The sequence below is a fragment of the Sorex araneus genome, chromosome 3, assembly GCF_027595985.1.
Source record: "Sorex araneus isolate mSorAra2 chromosome 3, mSorAra2.pri, whole genome shotgun sequence".
Lineage (NCBI taxonomy): Eukaryota > Metazoa > Chordata > Mammalia > Eulipotyphla > Soricidae > Sorex > Sorex araneus.
The window spans coordinates 191,438,924-191,458,657 of NC_073304.1; the positions used below are offsets into that span (position 1 = coordinate 191,438,924).

Here is a 19,734-nt window from a genome sequence, read left to right on the forward strand (position 1 = left end):
ATATACAGGAAGAACTTTGTGTGAAGTAGTGAAAACCTCTCTGCTGGGGCTGGAGCTATAGTACAGAGGCTAGGGCGTTTGCCCTACACACGGCCGACCTGGGTTCGATTCCCAGCATCCCATATGGTCCCTTGAGCACTGCCAGGAAGAATTCCTGAGTACAGAGCGAGCCAGGAGTATAGCATTGCTGGATGTGACTGAAAAAGAAAAAAAAAAAAAGAAGAAGAAACAACCAAACCAAAAAAACCCCTCTTTGAGCTTCTTATTAGTTGTTTAAATGGATGATGTTTGGGGCCAGAGAGATAGTAAAGCAGACAGGGCATTCCCTTGCACAAAAACAGAAAGAAGGGAGAGAGTGAGGGAGGAAGAGAGAAGGGGAGGAGAGAGAGAAAGGAGAAAGATGAGAGAAAGTATTATATTCTGTAGTACTGTGATTCTCACACCCTCCCTACCTCCCCATTCATTTCTGTCCTTTAACACAGCTTTGTTTTTGCTACTGGGGTTGCTTTTTGTCTTGTTCAATTTTTTTAAAATTCAGAAGTTCAGGAGGCCTGATTCTTTTCAGTTGGGCCACATCCAGCTGTGCTAAGAGCTTTCTCTTAACTCTGTGCTCAGGAATCACTCCTGGCAGTGTTTGCATGAGCATATGAGGTGCCAAGAATTGAATGTGGGTGGACCAGGTGCAAGGAAAGTGCTTTACCTGCTATTCCGTCTTTCCAGCCTGGCCCAAATATTTTCTGCAGAGAATGTTATCTAGCCCAGAGTGTTCACCTGCATATGAGAGATTAGGTCCTGCCTGTTAAGTCACCATCTGAGTAACTCCCCAAATTAGGTACCAAAGTTACCTGAAAGGTAGCTTTCTTGAAACTGCCATTCATATGAGCGAAGGGGTCTAGAGATCAGCTCGGAAAGCAGTTGCATAAATCAGAAATGCATATCCTTAAGATCATTGTATCATATGCAGTTTTAAAGGGTAGAGAGACAGGATTTCTTTCAGGCTCAGGAAGAAGACTCAGTCAGGGGTGCTAGTTGGTTCCTGATAAACACTTGCTTTCCTGGAGAGAGCAGACCAGACTTGCACTTGGACTCCACTGAGAGAGGTCAGGAATTCAGCAGCCTGTAGACTTGATCTGGGGCAAAACAAAAAAGGAAAAGAAAAAAAAGAATGATTTTGCTTCTGTTATTACCCTAAAGATAACACTCATTTCCATTTGCTTGCCTTGTTGCCTATTTGCATACTAACTTCTGGGTCTGTTAGAATGCAGTAATAATTATTCTGGATTTCAATTTTTGTTTTGTTTTGTTTTTTTGGGTCACACCCAGCGATGCACAGGGGTTACTCCTGACTTTGCACTCAGGAATTACTCCTGGCGGTGCTTGGGGGACCATATGGGATGCTGGGGATCGAACCTGGGTCGGCCACGTGCAAGGCAAATGCCCTATCCGCTGTGCTATCGCTCCAGCCCCGTGGATTTCAAAATTTTTAAATAGAATGTTTCATCTTGATTCATTTTTATTATTATTTTGGTTTTTCTTTTTTTGTGGGTCTGCTTAGTAATGTTGGGGACCTCCAGGGTTATAGTCAGTGGCACTCTACATAAAGATCATGTAGTGCCAGTGATTAAACCTAAAACCATGTATGCCATGTGCTACACACCTTTGGGTTATCTACTTTGGTCCTTAGTTTATTTTTAAAATCAGAATTATTATTTAATTGAATCACTGTGGGATACAGTTTCAACATTGTTCATGATTGGGTTTCAGTTGTAAAGTGATCCAACACCTATCCCTTCTGTAGTGTAAATTTTCAGCCATCAGTGTCCCCAGAAATTAGAATTTTTTAAAAAAAAATTTGGGACTTTACCGGCAGTGCTTGGAAAAGGTTGTGGGATTGGGGGGCGGGGGGTGTGAAACTCACAGTTCCTGTATGGCAAAGTGTATACTCAGCCCATTGATCTCTCACTCTCTCCAGCCCCTGATATTGTAAAACTCCCTCCCTCCCTCCCTCCCTCCCTCTCTCCCTCCCTCCCTCTCCCTTCCTCCTCCTTCCTTCCTTCCTTCCTTCCTTCCTTCCTTCCTTCCTTCCTTCCTTCCTTCCTTCCTTCCTTCCTTCTCTTCTTCAGTTTTTGGTTTTTGGGCCACACCCAGCAGATTTCTGGTGAGGCTTGGGCAGGGACCAAATGAGATTCCAGGGAATGAATGTGGGTTGACTGCATGCAAGGCAAGCACCCTATCCTCTGTAATGTCACTCTAGCCCCTTGAATTATAAATATTTTGAAATCTAAAAGTTAAAGATAATTATAGAAAAAATCTTTTTACTGTACATAGTACTTTCTGTAAAATATTTAACAAATTCAAGTAAATAAAATATTACCTATATTCTTACTATCCAGAGATAACTATCCACTATCAATACTTGATATATCTATTTTTGTCTTCTTTTGATATAAAGCACACAATTTTTTTACAAATGTATGCAAAATGTGAACACATTAAACTATTTTAATATTATTGAACTTCCTATCATTAGATGAAAAATAAAATTCAGTTCTCTGTATGTGTTATTGTCAAATACGCTTCTGATATATATATATATATATATATATTTTTTTTTTTTGCTTCTGATTTTTTGCTGTTCGAGGTTATGCTCTCTCTTCCCCTCTCTTTTTCTCTTCCCCTCCCCTTCTTTTTTCCCCCCCTTTCTTTTAAGGGATGGAACCCAGATATGGCAAGCGGTCTACTTCTGAGCTTCATCCCTAACCTTGATATTACTGTATTTTTTGTTTTCTCTCTTCCTCCTACTTTTCCTCTTCTGCTGATGTGCTGCTGCTTCTTGGCTAAACTTTTACAAGTTTACATATTTACGAGTTTAAATATTACATATTTAATATATTGCATATCTCCTTTTAACATTACATTACAGGACCGGATAGTACAGCAGGTAGGGTGCTTGCCTTGTAAGTGGCTGACGAGGGTTCAGTCTTCAGCATTCCATATTGCCCCCTGAGCCCCACTGGGACTGATTTATCAGCACAGAGCCAGGAGTAAGCCCTGTACATCACCAGGTGTGGCTCAGAGTTTTTAAAAAATTAACATTATGTGGGCTGGAGACAGTGCAGAGGCTAAGGTATTTACCTTGTGTGAGGCTGTGATCTTGGCAATGGTTCTAATCATGGAGATGACACTGCATACAGTTCCGCAAGCACCTCCAGAAAAACAACACAACAAACAAACACCCCCTCCCCAAGCACACACAACCCCCCTCAAAAAAAAAAAAAACGAGATTGCAATAATGCTAAATTCTCTCTCACTCCCTCCCTCTCTTTCTTCTTTCCTTTCTTGTTGTTCCATATTATACTTACTCTTGGCAAAACCATTTGTAAGTGCCAGGGATCAAACCAAGGTCATTGATGTGCAAGACAAAGTGCCCTGATCAATGTAATAGCTCTGGCCCCTGACATTTCTTTTAAAAATAAAATTACCCTTGGGGCCGGAGTGATAGCACAGCGGGTAGGGCGTTTGCCTTGCAAGTGGCCAACCCGGATTCGATCCCCGGCATCCCATATGGTCCCCCAAGCACTGCCAGGAGTAATTCCTGAGTGCAAAGCCAGGAGTAACCCCTGAGCATCGCTGGGTGTGACCTAAAAAAAGCAAAAAAAAAAAAATTACCCTTTCCTTTGTTGCTGCTGTTGTGATGATGGAGGCTTGCAGTTGTGGTGTGGTACTCACACACTTTACCAATATTTTTAACAAGACGTTGTGTTCATTTAGCTGTAGTACTTGCACACACTTGGCTATGTATGGCGGAATGGGATCAGGGTTGGTACTTGTTGGGAATTATACTCATGGCTTCAGACTTAAAAGGCAAGCACTGTAGCCACTGAGTTACTGAGTTATCCCCTGCATATTTAGCTAAAGCTAAAATGTCTTTTTTCCCTCTGTGCTCCCCAAAGAGTTAATACAAAATGTCAGAATATATGGGCCAGGGATATGACCCAATGGTAGATCACTCACCTTACATGTGTGAGTCCCAGTTTTGATTTGTAACACTGCACAGTTCCTTTGGAGTGATCCCTTAACATTCTAGATATGGCCCCCTGCCCAGAGAACAGAAATCAGGATGTATATTCTTCTAGACCTTTCTGTTTTTGTTTTTGCTTTTTTGTTTTTGGGTCATACCCAGCAATAATCAGGACTTACTCCTGGCTCTGGTGGGGCTTGGAGGACCGTATGGAGTACTAGGGTTTAAACCCGGTCTGCTGTGTGCAAGGCAAGTGCCTCCCCACTGTACTACTGCTCCATTCCCACTTCTAGACCTTTTTTAATTGCATTTACATACCTTTTCCTTTTCACTTGATACTTTTTACTGTATTTTATGAACATGCATGTATCCATAAAAGCATAATTATGTTTCATGTTTTTTCCTGAATAACAATTGAATGCTATCATTATCTCAGTTTTATTATGTTCATTTTGTAATATGGGATGCAGCAAAGATTTTTTTCAAAGAGACATGCCTAAAGCTACGTGTAATTTATTTGTTCTGTGGAGTGGGGGTTAGTACTCCCAGCAGTGCTCAGGGGTCATTCCTGGCAGGATTCAGATAACCATATGAGATGCTGGGAATCAAACACCCAACCCATCTCGTCCGTGTGCAAGGCAAGCACCTTCTCCACAGCTACATGTAATTTGAGGTCAAAATCAGACTACATTTGGCTATGAAATTGGCAACCAGAAACTTCATTATTGAACTCTGAGAAAGAGTTTTTATGTGTATCCCTCAGTTACTGCCTAACAAAGCTGATCTTGTTTGGGTAGATTCAACTTCTCTCATATCTCAGAATTTAAATTTCTCTAACAAACTGATGAACATTTGATTTTTCTTTCTCGTTTGAATCATATTGGACTAGTTAAAAAGTGAAGAGATTTTTTTTTTCAATAGCTTAAGAAGTGAATGTTTGGCCTATGTTCATATGAGACTTCGGTCTGATCTAGGGAGTATTAATGGATCTGTTTCAGTTCCCATTCCTGGGAAGAGGCTTCCTCAGACACAGCTTCGAAGCAAGACTGTCCCACATGACACTTCTGTCATGTTGTTCTGTGCTGGCTCTCTACTGCCTTTCAACACGGAGACACATGTCTCTGAAACTTGCCCAGCGTGGCTGCTTTTCAAGCAAAGTGAACTCTGCTTTTCTCGTAATGAGAAGTGCTAGCCCCCCTCCCCACCTCCACCAGAAAGAGCGCTGCACAGTGTCAGGATTTAAAATGAAACCTTTGTTATAGCCCATGGGGGAAAATGGATCCAGTCCAGCCCCAAGACATATCACTCTCTGCCATTCCAAATCTTCCAAGAGTTTAAAGATTCTGAAACTTTTGGGGGCGTGGGGAGAGGGCTGGAGGGTTTTGTTGTTTCATATTTGTTGTGAAGCTGGGAGAATTACATGTAATGGAACTCTGAAGGATTGGGGGGAGGGGGTGGCAGGAGGAAATGTATGACATGTTTTGTGCCAGTGGAAATGAGGACAGCTAGCAGAGAGGGGAACTGGAATATAAACTGTAATTGACCCATAGTTGTGGCATGACTTCTGGGTACTAGAAGGTCAGTAATAGGAGTTGCCATCTTGGAGTAAGGAATGAAGATTACTAAGATGCCACAAAGCTCTGGAGCTTTCTCTCTCTTTCTCGTCTTTTTAAAAAATTTGTTTTGTAATTTAGGAAAGCTACTATTTAATGAGGAAAGAGACAATGTTTGGGTAAAACTAGAAGTACCTACTCTAGGACTTGAAACCGTTTCATATCTTTGAGAACTGTTCCCTTTCCTGTGGCTTTCCAGAAGCTATTTATTAATCTTGCCTAGAGCTATACCTCACCCCACACCCCAGTGTACCACAAGCAGTTTATTTGTTGCAGGGTGGTTGAGGGGTGGTGGTGGTGGCTTGAAGATGGGTAAAAGATACTTTGCTGACCGTGGATTGTTCAGCATGGCCCCAAGGCTCATGCCTGGCTTTTCGCTCTAGCACCAAGTTCAAGTTTGCTTTTTTGTTTCTGAGGACTTCAGCTGTGGTTTGTTCCTGTTGCCAAAGGAACTGCAGGCATGCACTGCTGTTTGGGATCCAGTGGCCACATTTGGCAAGCACTGGTTTGAATGACCTCTCTTTAGGAGCCCTAGGTCACTTGCTGGATTTCTACCTCCCTACTTTACAGGCTCTTCCTGTATTGGGAGTGGCAGTTGGCCAGGGCATTATATTTCCACTGGCCTGAAAATATACAGGCCCCGATGAACAGAGGCCTGTGAGAGGGAGGAGGAGAGCAGCACCAAAAGGGCTAAAGCAGATCATTGAGGCCCTAGCTTTAGGAAATCTTTAGGGAGAAATTTGTGATTCTTAGATGAAACAGTTAGAGTGATAGTACCTAAAAAAGATAGTCCCAGAAATGTTTGGTTAATCCTTAAGAATACTTAGATTCGTTTTCAAAGTTTTAATTGAGATAACGTGGTTTACAATGTTTATGCTTATGGCATACAAAGTTAGTACACCACCAACTCTTTAGATTCTTCAGATTTCTGAGTCTTGTTTTGTAGAATGCAGTTTTCATACCAGAGAGTTTGGGAATATGTCTTAGAACTTTAAGGAAATTTTGTTTGCTCTTTAGAAAAAACTGATTGTTTCGGAGAGAAACTGATTTCAGCTTGAATCCAGTTGTTGCCAAGGGTTAGGAAATAGCATACCAAAGCATAATAACTCATAGCAATTTATCAAAAAGTTGAGTTGTTTCCATCTCTAAACCTTGGACACTTTTTTCTCTTAAATTTGTTCACATCGTAGGATCCCCGAAAGGTCTATGAAAGTTGTAAAGAAACACCGTCGGTGCTAATTTTCTGCTCTCCAAGAGAAAAGACTGTGGAGATCAAGAGTGAGTGTGTGTGTGTACTAAATACTCTTAGACCTGTGCCTTACTGATGGGGTCCTGTGCTTGTAGGATGGAGACATTTCCTGCAGTGGCTGAGAAGGTCCTCAAGGAGTTCCAGGTATTGCTGCAACATAGTCCCTCTCCTATCGGAAGTACTCGCATGCTGCAGCTTATGACTATCAACATGTTTGCTGTACACAACTCTCAGTTGAAAGGTAAGGATCGTCCAGTTTATCTGGACAGTTAAAACAATGGTCTGGATTCTTTACTCTCTTACCATATCGTTACACACACAGCCTTCCCAGTTATTTCCCACTTGATTTCTAGTGTTCTGTCTGAAATCTGTATGACTCTAGTGCTTGGGTGGGTTGAGAAGAGAGAATCATGGGTATTGAGCTTAATTTGTGAATTCAGAGATGCTGTTGCACATCTGTCCATGCTAAAGGCAGCAGCAAGGCCTCTTGGAGGCTGCAGACCCAGAGCCTCTCCAGAGCCTCTCCCTAGGGAGAGGCATTGCTGAAATGTTTCATTGCAGAGACCATACGCTTGGCAGGGATTGGGAATAGCTGTTTCTGGACTCATGTACCCTGTTTGTTCAATATGGAAAAGTCTCGTTCCCTATGGGATATCCCTTGTGGGAGCCTGCCAGGGACTAAAAACAGAGAATTGATGAGCTTTGGTGACTCAAATCTGGAAGCACAAAAAATCACCAGGCCCAGAATTTGTCTAATATATTGATGTGTATTCTAAAATGTTTTTATGAACTCTCTAAATTTTTTTTTTTTTCTAGTGGGCCTGGAGTGGAGGGGTGTTTGGTGGGTGGTTGGAGGGATGAAGTAATTGGCATGATTTTTAAGTGTTGATAAAGATGGATATTCCTAACTTCTCTCTACACAAGTTAGGTGAAGATGGTATGGTTTGACTTAATAGAAATATGTAGAAATTGTAATAATGTTTTATGTTTTTGTTTGCAAAACATGTATTCTATCCCTGTGAGCCATCTTCCTAGCCGAGATCTGTAGTTTTAGACAGAGTCTGGACTGTTCTCTTTGTACCCTTTTTTAGTACTGTCTCTCACTTTGAAGTTGATTTACTTTTTTTCATTGTGTTTAGGGGGTTATGTGTGAGCTTGCTGGAAATGGGGGAATTTCTCCCCTAATGAATGGGTTTGCCACACTTTTTCCTTGGAATCTGACTTCTGAGACACTGAAAGATCTTTTGTTTGTCTCTCCAGGTTTTCAATCACCTTGGAATTGTAGAGGATTTTCTCCTCTTGTACCTATTACAGGTTTAGATAATATGCACAGGCGTAGGTGCAATTTTGAAGTGAGCTGATTATTTTTGAGATTTTTAAAACAGCATTGAGGAAGCCCAAAGTTCTGATGAGTAGTGGTGATTTCCAGGAAAGAGGAAATAAAGTTTGTAAAGTGCTGTTGTGCAAGGCTATGAGGTTCCAAGGAGAGGGAGATGGAGTTCTTTAGCTTTACTTTATTGTCTCTTCTATCACTGACTGTAATCAAGAAATGGGGTTTCTAGAGGTACCCTCCTATTCATTTTCCTACCTTCCTCTAATAACCCACAGAGTTTAGTGGTCTGCCTGTCAGAGCTACAGCCTCTGCCAAGGTGTTCTAGTGGTCTCAGGAGATGTGAATACGGAGGACCTGCAGCTCTTCCCTGGAAAGCATTTGTTGTCAACAGCTTTTGCTCTATAAAAAAAAAAAAAAAATGAATACCTTGAACTTTTCACAAGGCATCAGTGAGTTTTCCTGTAGCTCTTGTTAAGTCAAGGCCAAGGAAATATAGAAAAAGGAGGGGGGGGTGAGATAGTGGGAACAGAAAATAGGGGAAATCTGTGGTTCTCTTGGAGACCAAGGTACATTTTCTAGGAGGTCTGTTATAGTGAAGACCCACTAACCAGAAAGAAGCATCAAAGCCTGTGTTTGAGACCTTAATCATCTGGCCCTGTCCTGACTCTCACCTCCATGAGGCAACTGGGGCTGAAAGTAGTATAAGCTGAGGTGGTCAGGAGCTCCAAGGGTGTTTCAGGGGAAAAACAGCCTGGACTACAGGATATAACACTCAACTAGGACAGAGAGCTCTGTGGATGTGCTGCCAAGTACCCGGTGTGCAGCTGAGGCAGCCGTCCAGACCCCACTGTGTGGGCTGCCATTGGGAGAGGGGTGAGCAGAGCACTCAGCAGGACTGGTTGGTGGGAAGATGCACTTTTCCATTTCCCAGCACATGAGTCATCTTCTCTGGGCCCCTGTGCCGTGCTTGCACGGACAGTGGCAAGAAGGGGGTGTTGTGGCTGAGCAGCAGCATCTGTGCCGGGGGTGGAGAGGGAAGAGGGTTGGGGAGAGGGTAAAGATTTAAATCCTTCACTAATCAGCAGCAGTTTGAATCACATTTTTATGAGTAAGGAAGTGATAAATCAGCCCTGAGTGTTCAGCCCCCAATTCCTGTCAGTTAGTGCCCTTCTAAAGGCTTCTCTCCAGGCCAATCTGTATACTGTCAGAGTTGCCACTCAGCCACATGGGTTCCTGGCTGTCTGAAACTAGGAAGCCAGGGCTTGATATTTCCTGGCCCTCCCAGGTGCTTGGGGTCTGTATTGATTTGGCAGTCACTGCAAATTATAGAACATCTGGTCCATCATTTTTCATTCCATTCCTTTGCGGACATGTCCTTCTGGGTGGGTGTTTACGTATGTCACATTTTGAACTCTGTAGAGAAGGAGCATTTCATCCTGATGCAGAGGAGATCTGTGGCCTCCTCTCGGTCTATGCCTGAGCCTTCCCTATAGATGTATTATGTAAGGAGAGTGGTTTAAAAGTAACAGGGAAGTTCTTACGAAAAAAACACATTCTTTACTTTCCTTTAATTCACTTTTTGATGTTCAGAGCTGTATAGCTATCCTCTTTTAAAAATACTGAAAGTCTTGTCATGAAATGATGTTACTGTACTGCAATGTGATTACTTTTCAAATGCTCTTTCCTTGTAGACAGGAGAGAGAGAACTCTTTAAAAGTTTTGGAGGGGCCAGAGCAATAGTACAGTGGGTAGGGCGTTTGCCTTGCACACAGCCAAGCAGGGTTCGATTCCCAGCATCCCATATGGTCCTCCGAGCATCGCCAGGAGTAATTTGTGAGTGTAAAGCCAGGAGTAACCCCTGTGCATCGCCAGGTGTGACCCAAAAAGCAAAAAACAACAAAAAAAGTTTTGGACATCTCACAAAGCAAAATGAAGGGGAAAAACTTAGATGATACTGACAAAAAGATATCTTAAATTCTTTTGCTAGATTATAGTTTTCCCTGGAGCTCATGAAGGCAGAGGTTGTGAGGTAGATTTGTACCCCTTCTTCCCCAATTTCCCTCCTTTCAATAGGGGAAAATAAGTTGAGTTATGCTACCTCATTTAGCATATGTACTTTCAGGTCTTGGCAGTGATCTTAAAAATCAGGGCTATTGGTGGGAACCCTTTATCTCCTCTCATACATACCTTGTACAGAAATCCTGTTTCTTTGGAGCGGCAGTCTAGAGTTCTAATACTTTATACTGAAGTAACTGGGGACAGATAAATTTGAAGAATGCTTAGTCCTTAGCATAATGCCTGTTATTTATTAAGCACTCAGTAAGTATTTATTCAATACATGGATGAAGAAGGCCATAGTTCTGGGCAGCTCTCATTGAACAGTATGTTCCTTAATGGCCAGTGTCCAAAATTGTCCTTTGGTGAATGACGGGGTGGTGATGAGATAGGTGGTTCCCAGAGTGATGTCACAATTGGTAATCTCTCTGCAGCATTCCTGAGCCTGAAGGGAGAAATGGGGCCTTCTCCACGTGTCTCAGCATTTAACACTTCAGTAGCCATCTGATTGGCTGCCATGTTGCTGGAGGGTGAACTATTGATCTAAACCACAAGTACTTCAAGAATTTTAATTAAAAAAAAAATTCTGTAATTTAAGGAAACAAAACTCTAGTTTCTTGAAGAGGAATAATTGAAGCAACATTGTGGTAGGGCATCACTGAAACCCCATTGCATCCTCCATCTGTGCCCAATTTATTCCAATCTGGCCTCCCCCCCCACCCCTTTCCTTTTCTCCCCCTTTTTCCCCCCTCTCTTAAAAAAAAAGTTTTATAATTCCTGGAATCAAAACCATCTCAGGCACACACTGTTTTATTTTACAGTATTATTGGATTATACTTCCTATAAATCATTGGATGTTATTCATTGGCCACCACTGCAATAACTTCCCTTTTCTTTGCCCTAGCCCCCTCTTTTTCCTCTTTTCCCCTTATTTTTCCTCCTTTACCAGTATTCGATATGCCAGAAACAGTAACAACAAGTCTCACAATGGAGATGTTACTGTTCCCTGCTTGAGCAAATCAATGAGCAACGGGAGGATAGTACTACCAGTTCATGATTACAGTAAGCCATCATTTAGGCCTTGCAGAAAATCTCTGGTGGCAGCAAGAGGGCACCCAAGAGATACTTCTCATGTTTGCTATTGGTGCTCCCTGCTTGTAGGAATTTAGGGGCTGAGACTCAGGTAGGACCAGACTGGCATTCCTTTCATCCTCTTTTGTTCTTGCTCTCACGTTTAGGTTTTAATCTTAAATTCAGAAAGTACAGAATGCTATCAAGGGATAGAGAAACGCAACTATGTACATGGGACTGATGGAGCTTACCTCAGATGGGTGGGATAACTGATGGAATCTCACAACTTGATATCATTGTTGAGTGTGGAAGTCAAGTTTAGTTGAGACATTTGATTTACAACCAACCCTAGACACCTCTAATAAACCAGTTTTCTCTATTGTTATAATTTAAGCATCTTACCTAAACAGAGTGTGTCAATAACTAATCCTCTGCTTGTCAGAAAAATTACGTATGAAATCCACCTTTTATAGAAGATAGGTTTGAAATTAGCTATACTATAAATTGTTCCTTTCATCCTTCCTGTTTCCTTTGGTAGTAGAAGCCCTTGGCATTTTTCTCTGTAAGGATCCAATAGATTTCTTTTTTGTATCTGTTTTGTTTTTTGGGGGAACTGTACCTGGTGGTGCTCAAGTTCTTGTCTGACTTAGGGTTCACAGATCACTTCTGGTGGTGCCAGGGATTGAACATGGGTAGGCCACATGCAAGGGAAGTTCCTTGCTTGCTCTTCTATAACTCTGGCCTTAGATCCAGTAGGTTCCTGTGGTAATCCATATTACCTAACCTTTATTTTTAGGATTTTTCAATTTAGATTAAAGTAACAAAATGCTAACCTGGCCAACAAATTCTGTGAGAAATAGATTTAAGCATCAGAAGAGGCTTTAAATCTATTTAAAAGATATATCAGAGGAATACAAATATTTTCAACTCTGTCTTCTCTCTCTAAGGGAGATAGAGCTATCAACAGGCTTCTAGACAGAATTTTCTCTTCAAAATTCACTGAGAGGAAAAAGAGGGACCTTTCTACCTTCCTGACTTTGACTTTGAATTCTAGGGTCCTTTTTGTTTTTATAGTACATCTGTTAATGAAACAGTGAAAAACTTAAGAAATAACAAAACTTAATCATATCAATTTAGTAATACTTTATTATAAACTTAGAGTTAGGCCTCTTGTGTCTGTTGAGGGAATTATTATTATTATTATTATTTTTGCTTTTTGAGTCATACCCAGCAGTGCACAGGGGTTACTCCTGGCTCTGCACTCAGGAATTACTCCTGGCAGTGCTGGGGGACCATATGGGATGCTGGGAATCGAACCCGGGTTGGCCGTGTGCAAGGCAAACGCCCTACCCGCTGTGCTATCGCTCCAGCCCCAAGGGAATTATTTTTGCCCTGAAGTGATAGTGTGGTTCTGCATCTATTGCATAGAATCACATTGTTGGTTAGCAGCTAATGTAGGCTTGATACCTCTTCTGGCTTTTTTGTGACTACTTGTATTGATTGGTTGGTTGGCAGCTTTGCTGAGAAACCCCAGGACCTCATTCATGTAAAGCCCGCATTCCACCACTGAACTACATAATTGGTCTTTATAACCTCTCAATTAAAAAAGTATTTTTGTAAGGATGAACTTATTGTGAGAGATAGTATTGGAGTTAACGTTAGTAGCTCATCCTTCTTAACTCCTTGCTCATCCTTCTGACATTAGCTACTAACCAACATTGGTAGCAGTATTTACAATTTTTAAACATTAGTTTTTATTTATTTATTTTGGATTTTGGGTCACATCTAGTGGTACTCAGGACTGACTGGCTCTGCTCAGGGATCAATCACTCCTGGGGTGGGTGGAGGGAGTGGGGCTTGGGGGACCATGTGAGATGCCAGAAATTGAATTCAAGTCAACATGTGCAAGGCAAGCACCCTACTTGCTTGCGAGGTATTCTTGATACCTTTTTTTCCCTGTCTTTAGACTTTGCTTCTCCTCCTCCTCCTTTTGCCCCATCCAGTAATTCTTGGTTTGGTGCTTGGTGCTTACCGGTAGTGCTGGGAGACCTTATGTGGTCCTGGGGATTAAACCCAACTTCCTATATACTAAGCATGTGCTTTAGCCTGTTGGTCTATGTCTCTGGCCCTATTTAAGCTTATCTTGGGGGAATAAAATAAAAATCTAAAATTCTGAATGAGAAGATTCAGACCAAATATCTACTGTTGAATATGCCAGGAAGTAGGGTATGGGTTGAGTAAATTGGACCCCAAATAAGTTGGTCTAGGGAAAAATTGTAGGCTTTTAGAGAAAATGATCAATGAGAGTCACTGAATAACAAGGTAACATTTCATAGTTGCTGTATATGTGTTCTCATTTGACATATTCTACCTACCCTCAGAGATGGTTTGGACACATACTTTATGTCCTGTCTTAGAGATGACAAACCTGTCAGAAAGGTTAAGATTTTTAAGCAAGGCTGCATAGCTAGTAAATTACACAGAGGTCTCAGATGTCCAGTTTTATACATTGAAAGATTTGGGAGCAGGGGAGAAGAGATTAAAACAACTCTAGACTTCATTGAAACAACTAAATAGTGCACACAATTTCTACCTCACCCACTCCACCCCAAGAGCAGCTGCTGTTCTTTGAAAAGAAAGTGATCCTTGAATTTGATCTTAGAAAAGGAACAAATAGAGATGACATTGTAGTCAGAATTCTGCCAGATGGCTTAAAACTCAAGTGGTTCCGTAGATAATAAGCAGGCAGAATGATATGACTTGGGCAAACCCAGACTCTTCTGTCTCGGGTTCATATTTGCTCTTATCATGGGTGAAGTAGAATCTCTTTTAATGAAAGTTTTGCTCATGGCCACTCGGTAAAAAAAAATGTTTCATCTTTCCCTTGTTTAGTATAAGTAATTGGGTCTCTTTTTTCTTAATAACTTTTAGGAACGTGATTTTTGTTGTTTTCCTTTTATTTTGGCCACATAACAGCAGTGCCCTGGGCTTTCTTCCTGGTTCTGTGCTCAGGTGGTTAATCTTGGATTGGCTGCGCTCAGGGGACCATATGCATTGTTGGAAATTGAACCTAGTTGGATATACTGTGTGCAAGGCAAGAGGCCTTCCCCCGCTGTACTATTTCTCTGGCCCCCAAATGTATTTCTATTTAAAATTTTTGAGCCACATCAGGCAGTGCTCAGGGGTTCTTCCTGGCTCTGCACTAAAGAGTTACTCTTGGGAGGTACTTGGGACTTTCTTGGATGCTGGGGATCGAAACCGGGTTGGCCACGTGCAAAGCAAGTACCTTACCTGCTGTGTTTTACCCTTCCAATCACTAGTTTGTCCTTTTTTACTTTAGGGAAGGGACACACCTGACAGTGCTCGATTGTTTGGTGTCGTGGTGGTGTTTGGGAGACCATGCAGTGTCAGGGATTGGATTTAGGACTTCTGTATGCAGAACATATGTGTTCAGCCTTCTGAGTCATTTCCCTGATCCATATCCATTCTTCTGTTTAAAGATGTTTGGGTTGCTTTCTCTTTGAAACTCTTATGAACGTTGAGTCCACTGATAGTTACTGTTATGTACTATATATTTTGTTTATATAGACCGTTCTGTATTTTCTATATTATGGGGGCAGGAGTTTGCATCACATCTGGCAATACTCAAGGCTTACTCCTGATGCTGTATTCCAAGGATCACTCTGGGCAGTGCTCAGGGGACCATACTTGGTGCCAGGTATCAAACCAGTTTCAGCTGTATACAAGGCAAGTGCCTTAACCCCTGTGCTAACTATCCCCAATCATCCTATGTTTTAAAGTATTTGAGATAGTTTGCATATATTAAAATTCATTAATTTTCAATTTGTGTTTCTATGAATTTGATCACTTCAGACCCAAGTAACTACTTATCACTAGTTATGGAAGACTGCCATCATCCCGTAATATTCTTTGGGTTCCCAGTTCAGTTGATCTCCATCTCTGCTGTGGCCTCAGGGAGCCACTGATCCACTTTCTATAACCATACATCACATGTATGTTTTCTAGAGTTTTTGTTTAGCTAGTTACCAGTCGGTAAGCATTTGGGTTGTTTCTAAAGTGTTTTTAGATTATGAATAAAATTGTCATGAACATTTGAAAGTGTTTTTCTGAACATCTGGTTATGGTTTTGTTTGTTAGTTTTTGTTTTATTTTCATTTGTTTGGGTAGCACACCCAGCAGTGCTGAGTTGCTTTGCTCAGGAGTCACTCCTGGTGGTGCTTAGGGGACCATATTGTGGTGCTGGGGATTGAATCAGTCACCTATAATATATGCACCTTAACACCTGAACTATCTCTCTGGGTCCTTAATGTTTTACCTCTATTTGATATACTTAGGGATGACTTCTCTGGGTCATATGGAAGTATATGTTTAACTTTTTAATAAACTGCTGAACTTTGCACCTAAGTGGTTGGGCCATTTGACGACATTCCCTTCAGCAGTTGTGTGAATGTTCTCATTGCTCTGCATCCATGTCAACATTTAGTATAGTCTCTTTCTTTTTAGCTATTCTAGTGGATGTACTGTTTCATGATAGTTTTAATTTCTTTTCCCTAATGAGTTAGGAGGATGAGTGACTTTCGTGTGTTTATTTGCCATTTGTATATTTTATTTGGTGTCTAAATATTTTGCACATTTTTTATTTATTTATTTTTATTTTTTTTTATAATTTTTATTTTTTTTTATAGTTTATTTTTAATTAGTGAGTCAACGTGAGGGTACAGTTACAGATTTATACATTTTTGTGCTCATGTTTCTCCCTTACAAAGTTTGATAACCCATCCCTTCACCAGTGCCCATTCTCCACCACCAGTAAACCCAACATCCCACCCCCCCTTCCCAGTCCCGTCTCCCCCCACCCCACCCTGCCACTATGGCAGGGAATTCCCTTTTGTTCTCTCTCTCTGGTTAGGTGTTGTTTGCACATTTTTTAAATCAAGTTGTCTTTATTACTGTTTCAAGTGTTTGCTGTATAATCTAGTTATAAGTCCTTTATCAAAAACATTTTCTGTAGTGCTTTTTTGTTCTCTTGTCTATTTTATTTTCCTCCTTTATTATTATTAATATTTTTTTTGCCACACTTGGCAATGGTCAGGGGTTACTCCTGGCTCTTCACTCAGGAATCACTACTGGCAGTGCTTTGCAGATTGAACCTAAGTCAGTCGCATGCAAGGCAATCACCCTATCCACCCGTACTATCTGGTTGATTATTTTTATCCCTCCTTTTTTTTTTTTTTTTTTTGTTTATCTTCATGACTTTTTTTATTAGCAATATAAAACAATAGCAGTAAATTCTCAACAAACAAATGTTTTTATCCTTTTTTCTACTTTTGCATTCTTCCCATTTTCTTTCACTTTTTGTGGTTACCTTTTCTTTCAGTTGTTACCCTGTGTATTAAACATACACACATACCTTGCCCAAAATTAAAAGTCAGCCCCTTCTCTTTCTTCCTAAATAATATAAACACTTGTGGGGGTAGTGACTAATAACCAGCTATGTTCAGGGCTTACTCCAAGCAGCTCCTTGGAATCATCTGCAGTGCCTGGGATTGAACCAGGGTCAGCCACGTGCAAGTCAAGTGCCTTAACTGCTTTACTATCTGTCTTGCCCCTGTAAACACTTTTATATTGTGTTTAAATTTAGCTGTTGGGTTGGAATGGGAGATGCATGCCGAAAGTAGATAATGGACCAAATATGATGCCCTCTTAGTGTCTGTGTTGGAAGCTATAATGCCCAAAAGTAGGCAGAGTATGGATAATATTGTCTGCCCTGAGGCAGGAGGAGGGTGGGAAAAGGGGGCTATACCGGGGATACTGGTGGTGAGGAATGTGCACTGGTGGAGGGGTGGGTGTTTGATCATTGTGAGATTGTAACCCAAACATGAAAGCTTGTAACTATCTCATGGTGATTCAATAAAATTTAAAAAATTAAAAAATAAATAAATAAATTTAACTGTTGGTCCAGAGAGGTCTTGGCAGTGGGTAAGGCACTTGCCTTGCATCCAACTGACCCGGCTTCAGTTGCCAGCACTGCCTGTGGTCCCCTGAGCCCTGCCAGGAATGATCCCTGAGTGCAGAGCCAGGAGGAAGTCCTGAGCATAGCTGGATGTCACCCCCAAACAAACAAAAAAACCCAAAAACTGTTAAGTTAGTGGTAAAGCACTAAAATGTCTCACATTTGTAAGACCCTAAGTTTAGTCCCTGACACCACTTAAAAATAACTTAAGATTCTTTTCCTTCCTATTTATGTTGGCAGGTATATTAACCATTGTTTTCTTTTTTACTAAGATAAACTATTAGTTTTCGTTTTTGTGGTTTTCATTACTTTTATAGTAAATATTTAGACTCATATAGTTATTACTTACTTTTTATTTTTTTGTATTTCAGACCCTGACTTCTAATCATTTTATGTTTGAAGTATATGCTTTAGATTTTATGTAGTCAATTTTTTGGGGGGGCATGGGTGTGAAATGGAACTCCAGACTCACACATGCAGTGCATGTATTCTCCCCCTGAATCACATCCCCATGCAAAATTTAGTGAAGTTCTTTGGTCCACAAATTTTTTAATGTCCATTTCAATATCTGTTGTCACTAGTAGTATTGTTATTATTTTCATTCAGCAGATTTAAGTTATTTGACTGTTTCAAGAATTTCATTGCTTTTTTTTTTTCTTTTTGGGTCACACCCGGCGATGCACAGGGGTTACTCCTGGCTTTGCCCTCAGGAATTACTCCTGGCGGTGCTCAGGGGACCATATGGGATGCTGGGAATCGAACCTGGGTTGGCCGAGTGCAAGGCAAACGCCCTACCCGCTATGCTATCGCTCCAGCCCAAAATTTCATTGCTTTTACTAATTTTTGTCAATTAGTGATAAACTGTCAGTCTAGTTGTTTCTTTTCCGCTTTTTTCTCTTAAGGGGATAGGGAAGGCTGGCAGTGTTTGGAGTCTTTGCAGTGTGGAAATGAAACCTATGGCTACTGTATGCAAAGCCTCGGCTCCAACCCCTTTTTGTCTGCCTATTTTTTGTTGTTGTTTGTGGGTGGGGGAAGTGTGGACCAGATCTGGCTCTACTCAGGGCTTACTCCTGGCTCTGGGCTCAGGGATCACTGCTAGCAGTGCTCAGGGGACTGTATGCAGTCCCAAGGATTGAACTAGGGTTAACTACATGGAAGTTAAGTGCCTAATCACCTAATCTCTGAGACCCCTGCTTTAAAAAAAAATGTAATCTTGCTCTCAGCAACCCCAGTTTGATTTTGATACCTCCTGGTTCCCCCAACACTGGGAGTAGTCCAAGCAACACTGGGTGTGGCCTTAAATCCCTCCCCCTAAGAACGATTATTTTAAGAGTTAAAAAGTAATTATTTTCCCTGGGCTTTTTGGATCTTTGGGCAGGGCAGGGGTGGGGTGGCTCGGCAGTTGGGAGCAGGTGGTGTTCTGGGATATTCCTGGCTCTGTGCTTGAGGGCTCAGTTCTGCTTGTTGCTTTGGGGACCGCACGGTGGTAGAGACTGAACCTGGGGCTCCCACATGCAAAACTTATACTCAGTTCTTTGGATTATTTCTCTGGCCTTTTGGGTCTTTTTCTCTTTTTTTGCGATAACTGAGTGTATAAGCACTAACTTGATTGCAGTGGTCACTCTTTTAGCTATGCTCTCTGAGGGTTGCAGAATGAAGTTGTGGGGTTACTACACACCTGACTGCAGTGGCCAGAAACTTAGCACTTAGTTTTGGCATCAGGGATTACACACAGCATTGTCACTGGACCTCACTGGCCATGTGGGGGCCAGGGATGAACTTTTGGTCTTGTGCCTGTAAGGCAGACACTACTGCTGAGCCGTCTCTGACACGCCCCCCCCTTTTTTTTTTTAACTCTTGAATATTATACAGGGTTACCTCCTCCCTTATGTTTGTTGTTCTGAAATCTAGGGGGTCACATGGTTGCAGTGCTCTCAGACTTAGATGTGCATCCCAGGGTCACCTACTGTGCTTTTGGGAATCATAGTGACAGTGGTGCCAGGGTTGAACTCAGCCCTATGCTTTCAAGGCAGGTACTTGACAACTGAACTATATCCTTGGACTCTTATATTTTACCATTTTAATGATTCTTATCTTTTTTGGGGGGTTGAGGAAGGGCATAACCAGGGATTCTCAGAGCTTTTTCCTGGCTCTGTGCTCAGGGATCACTCAGGGTAGGGACCATATGTGATGCTGGGAATTAAATTTGGGTCAGCTACATGTAAGACAAGAGCCTTACCCACTGTCATGTCATATCTCTCCAGCCCCAGAGGATTAAATTTTAAGTCACTAACTCATCAGTGAGTTTTAAAAATCTTTTTTTTTTCTTTTGGGTCACACCCAGATGCTCAGGGGTTA

The 19,734-nt window shown here is 41.5% G+C and overlaps 1 protein-coding gene across 1 annotated transcript in view; it reads left to right on the forward strand.

The window, feature by feature from the left end:
- The window catches only part of SMG6 (SMG6 nonsense mediated mRNA decay factor), a 282,134-nt gene that overhangs the window by 81,497 nt on the left and 180,903 nt on the right, over positions 1–19,734 (forward strand). Inside the window, exon 10 of the mRNA XM_055131114.1 lies at positions 6,979–7,124. Coding sequence (XP_054987089.1) covers positions 6,979–7,124 — 146 coding nt within the window. The remainder of the gene's footprint in view (positions 1–6,978; positions 7,125–19,734) is intronic.